A 5,567-nucleotide genomic window follows, 5' to 3' on the forward strand; every position below is an offset into this window, starting at 1 on the left:
AAAAAAAAAAAAAAAAAAAAAAAAACCAAACATCTTTTAAGCCGGGTGTGGTCACAGATCCATATAATCCCAGCTACTGGGGAGGCTAAGGCAGGAGGAATGCAAGTTCAAGGCCAGCCTGTGAATTTAGCAAGACCCCTATCTCAAAATAAAATTTAATGGCTGGGGTTGTAGCTCAGTGGTGGAGCACTTGCCTAGCATGTGTGAGGCACTGGGTATGATCCTCAGCACCACATAAAAACAAATAAAATAAAGAATGTTTGAAGCATGATGTTCCCTTTTAAAAATAAATAAATAAGGGGTTGGGGCTGTAACTCAGTGGTAGAGCACCTGCCTCAAACATGTGAGGCACTGGGTTTGATCTTCAGCACCACAGAAAAGTAAATAAATTGTGTCCATCTACAACTAAAAAATATTTTACAAGAATAGTTTTAAAAATAAATAAATAAAATTTAAAAGAGGTTGGGGATTGTAGCTGAGAGATAAATTGTTCTGGGGTTAAATTTCCAGTACAAAAAAGAAAATAAGTGTGTGTTTATACCTTTTTATTGATTAAACAGGGTACACAACTGTAATCCCATCTGTTCTGGAGGCTGAGGCAGGAGAATGAGAGTTCAAAGCCACCCTCAGCAATCTAACAAGGCACTAAGCAATTCAGTGAGACCCTGTCTCTAAATAAAATACAAAATTGGGCTGGGGATGTGGCTCAGTGGTTGAGTGCTGAATTCAATCCTCACTACCAAAAAAAAAAGTTAAATATAACACATACACACACAAATGTACAAAGTTTAAGTGTAGTGGATATTTTTCCCCCCTTTAGTTTTTGGTATTGGGATTGAGCCTAGGAATGCTTTACCACTAAGCTACATTCCCAGTCCTTTTTTGAGACAGGGTCTTGCTGAGTTGCTTAGGGTTTTACTTAAGTTACTGAGGCTCATCTCAAACTTTGATCCTCTTGACTCTGCCTCTAGAGTCCCTGGGATTATAGGAATGAGCCAATGCACCCAGCCCACAAATTTATAGATTAATATTGCCTGTATAACCACCATCTATATGTAGAAAAGTTATTTTCAAAACTCTGTTTATAATCTTAATAATGTCATATTTCAAAAGTAAGAATTTATCTTTTTTCTACAGGCAAGTTTCAATTGAGGAAGGAGAGAGGAAAGCCAAAGAACTGAATGTTATGTTCATTGAAACCAGTGCAAAAGCAGGATACAATGTAAAGCAGGTACATGTCCATTGAGTATTGAAAAACATGAAATAATTGCATGAGTGTTCTATTCTATAGTGTACAGTTTTCATCCAGTTAGTAACAAGGCCTCATGAATTAGCAACATTTCAGATAGTGAAAAAAGTAAAAATGAAGCATGGGAAATGGGAAAATACAAACTTTTTAGATTATACACAGGACAACACTTTTTTTTTGATTGCAAAGTTGTAAACTTACCATACTCTTACTATATTCCTACCTGAAAGTAAGCTTTCCTAGTTTCAGAGGTGGCAAGATTGTGATAAATGAAAGTAATTATTCATTGTCAGTTTTGCATGTGGTAAAAGTACATTTTGGTGAATTTATTCTTAATAACTGCTGGTGTTTAAACAGTGTTAACAACAGGAATGTTTCAATGGAAGAGAGCAAGAAAATATAGAAATCTCACATTACAAAGTTTTTTTTTTAACTACAAGTGATAAAGTAAAATCCTTTCAATTAGGATGAGCCTCATGGGGAAAAAAATCTCTATATTGTTTTCATTTTTGCACAGTATTTTCCATTCCCTCCTTGTCTTGTACTATTAAGATGTCAGGTACATCTCCTCTGACATTTCCTACCCTACCTCCTGGCTAGGCTAATAATTTGTGTTTTCACAGACCCCTTGCTCCTATGAAATCACTATTATGGACTCTTACCACAATGTATTGAAAATCAGTCTCTTTCTTTATCTCTCCCCATCCCCTTCAAAATTACATAGTCCCAGAACTTAGCAATGTGTGTGGAAGTATAGCAAATGATAACTAGTTGAACCTGTAGAAGTCACGGGCAATTTATTTTTGAGTAATAGAAGTTACTACAATATTATAATGAGCCAGTGTTCCAGGAAAAAGCAGTAGGTAACTTCATCTGAATTTCTCTATTAAAAACATTTTGATAAGGTTTTGAACTAGTAGCTTTTATGTCATGCTACAGAATATCTTTTTTTGGGTTAATGTTTTGAAGTTCTAGGATCATCAGCAAATATAGAACACTACTGATAACTAGGATCTTCATGATGTTTAATCACTCCCAAATTAACAGCTTTATTTAAGTATAAGTTGTATATCCTAATCCAAAGTGCTCCAAAACCTGAAGTGTTTTGATCACCTACCAGATTTCCTAAGTGGAAAATTCTACACCTGACCTTACAGGTACATTCAGATTATTGCAATAAATTACCTTCAGTCTGTGTGTATAGGAAACACGAATGAATTTTAGATTTGACTTGAGCCCCATACCCAAGATGCCTTATTATATATCTATATATACAAATATTCCAAAATCTGAAATCCAGTAGCAAGCATTTCAAAAAGAGATATCATATGATTTATATAATTATATGTGACATATTCTATATATACTGTTTATATGCCATAAATTTTGCTTAGTTTAAATGTACAGGTCAATTATTTTAGTAAATCTATGGCATTGTACAACTATTGCCACAATATGACTTTAGAATATTTTCATCACCAAGCACATGATTTTTTTCTGAAAGCCTGACCAATATAGACAGATATAACTATATTGTGATAATGCAGAGAGATTTATTTTATAGAAGTATTGTCCTGAATTCAAAACTATTTACTACTTTGTTCTTCTTATTTATATGGTATGTGTGAACATCTGGTTTTGCTGAAGTTCCTGATTCTCTTGGGACTTGATATTACCATTCTTTTAAATATACATATAATGAAAATTACTTCTAAATTTTTGGAACAAATCTACCTTTATTTATTTATTTACTTATTTTAGCTTCCATCTTTTTTTAATATTTATTTTTTAGTTGTAGTTGGACACAATATCTTTATTTCATTTTTATGTGGTGCTGAGAATCAAACCCAGGGCGTCGTACATGCTAGGCAAGAGCTCTACCACTGAGCCACACTCCAGCCCAGCTTCCATCTTAACTCACAAAAACCATTACCTGTTTTCACTTTATAGGGATAGGATTTTATTTCAGTATTTGGAGACCATGCTTTGTTAACTTATATAATTCAGTCAAGGTGGAAAAATCCTGGAACCCCCAAATGAGAGGATGATATAAAAAAGAAACTAAAATCTTAATAATAGACATTTAAGCTGGCTGTGGCAGCATCCATCTGTAATCCCATGACCTCAGGAGGCTGAGGCAGGAGGATCATAAGTTTGAGACTGACCTCAGCAATTTAGGGAGACCTTATCTCAAAATAAAAAAACAAAGGGATGGGGAAGTAGTTCAATGGTAGAGTGCCTCTGGGTTCAATCCCAATTACTGAAAAAAAGCACATTTAAGTAATAGGTTAAAATCTTTTCCCTTGCAACTAGTAATGATTAATCATGTAAAATTTATTTCTGTCAAGAGAAAAATTAACAAATTACTTGTTAATTTGTCAAATTAACTAAGAAATACATTGCCTTTTTTTTCCCCCTCCCCTTTTATTTTTTTCGTACTGGGGATTGAACTAGGGGACTTAACCACTGAGCCATATCCCTAGGCCTCTCCCCCCCCCTTTTTTAAATAAATAAATATATAAAATTTAGAGACAGGGTCTCCTTGAGTTGCTTAGGGCCTCAATAAATTGTTGAAACGGGCTTTGAACTCACGATCCTCCTGCGTTACTTAGCCTCTCAAACCGCTGGGATTACAGGCATGTACCACCATACCCGATTGCATTATTTTGAGGGGTAGGCAGGGGCTACCAGGGATTGAAATCAGAGGCACTCAACCACTGAGCCACATCCCCAGCCTTATTTTGTATTTTATTTAGAGACAGGGTCTGAGTTGCTTAGCATCTCGCTTTTGCTGAGGCTGGGTTTGAACTTGCAATCCTCCTGTCTCAGCCTCCCGAGCCCCTGAGATTACAGGCCTGCACCACTGCACCCAGCCTCACTGCATTATTTTTGATGGTTCCCTGTATGTTGAATTTTTTATAACATGCCACCTCTTTTTTTTTTTTTTAATAATTTTTTAGTTGTAGATAGACTCAACATCTTTTTATTTATTTATTTATTTATTTATTTATTTATTTATTTATTTTTATGTGGTGCTGAGGATTGAACCCTCAGCCTCACACAGGGGAGGCAAGTGCTCTACCACTGAGCCACAACCCAGCCCCATAACATGCCACCTCTTTTCATTCATTCTCATCTCTCCTGAAATCAGAAATGTTCCCAGTATACATTTTGGATAGATGGCCAAAATTGAATATTAGTATATAGAATGAATTTCTGAAATACAAAAATAAATCTAAAACTTTATCCTAAAAACATAATCAGAATTTGATATAGTGCCATATTTTCAGTTACAGTACTTTTTTTTAACTACCTATTTTTATATTGGTGGGGGAATGCTAATTTTTGCTTCTTATTTTCTATAAAATATGTTTTCCACCACACTCTATATTATTTATCATAAAATCAACGGATACTGGAGTTTTCCTGATGCATGAAATTTTGAACTGCCAAAAGTTGGTTTTTTTTTTTTTTTTTGATACTCTACTTTTCACTCAATGCTAATATATCATAACTTCAAAAACATTAGAATTATCTAATTTTGTACTAATTAATTTTTTAATTTAATATTTTTTGTGTGTGTGTATGGTACTAGGGATTGAACAAGTGACAGGGAGCACTATACCACTGAGCTACATCTTAGCCCATTTTTTAATTTTTATTTTGAGACAAGAGTTTCCCAGATTGAATTTACTATCTATCCCCCTGTCTCAGCCTCCCAAATCTCTGGGATTATAGAGGCATGCCCCACTGTGCCCGGCCTAATTAAATTTTTATTATCACCTATTGGGTTAAGAAAGGCATAATCTTCCTAAAGTTATCTATTATATTGTGTCAATCTATTCATTTAGCTTTTGTAAGTTTTTACTTTTGTTTATAATATTAGCAGCTTTCAGAGTCATTATTTATTGGAGTATTTTTATATCTAAAATGTTTACCTATATTTGGAACTCTAAATAGACCCACTACCTTATATAATTGCTAAATTGATTTGATATGTTAGTAATTTATAACACTACATGATCTTTGATTTTGCCCAATTTCTGGCATATCAGAAATGATGTTAAGGTAAGCATTCTACAGTTTGGAATCTGATAGTTGGTTTGGGAAAAGTATTGAGGCAGATGCCTAATTTGGTACCTACTAAAATCCCCCTAAGCCTTATGGAACCAAAACAATTAGTCTTTTCCTTTCTTCCCTATTTCTGCCCTATTGAACTGTTGTCTAATAGATAAAATCTTTAGTTTGCTCTTTTTTTTATAGGATTTTTTTTTTTTTGAGAGAGAGAGAGAATTTTTAATATTTATTTTTTAGTTTT

The 5,567-nt window shown here is 34.0% G+C and overlaps 1 protein-coding gene across 6 annotated transcripts in view; it reads left to right on the forward strand.

Annotated features, from left to right (window-relative positions):
- Window positions 1-2,957, forward strand: part of Rab6a (RAB6A, member RAS oncogene family) — a 62,740-nt gene extending 59,783 nt beyond the window's left edge. For all 6 annotated transcript variants that reach the window (XM_015477444.2, XM_015477445.2, XM_048788083.1 and 3 more), the window contains one exon: window positions 1,138-2,957. In XM_015477444.2, coding sequence (XP_015332930.1) covers window positions 1,138-1,246 — 109 coding nt within the window. In that variant the 3' untranslated portion in view covers window positions 1,247-2,957. The remainder of the gene's footprint in view (window positions 1-1,137) is intronic.
- The last annotated feature ends 2,610 nt before the right edge of the window (window positions 2,958-5,567 follow it).

The sequence above is a fragment of the Marmota marmota genome, unplaced genomic scaffold, assembly GCF_001458135.2.
Source record: "Marmota marmota marmota unplaced genomic scaffold, marMar, whole genome shotgun sequence".
NCBI classification, from domain to species: domain Eukaryota; kingdom Metazoa; phylum Chordata; class Mammalia; order Rodentia; family Sciuridae; genus Marmota; species Marmota marmota.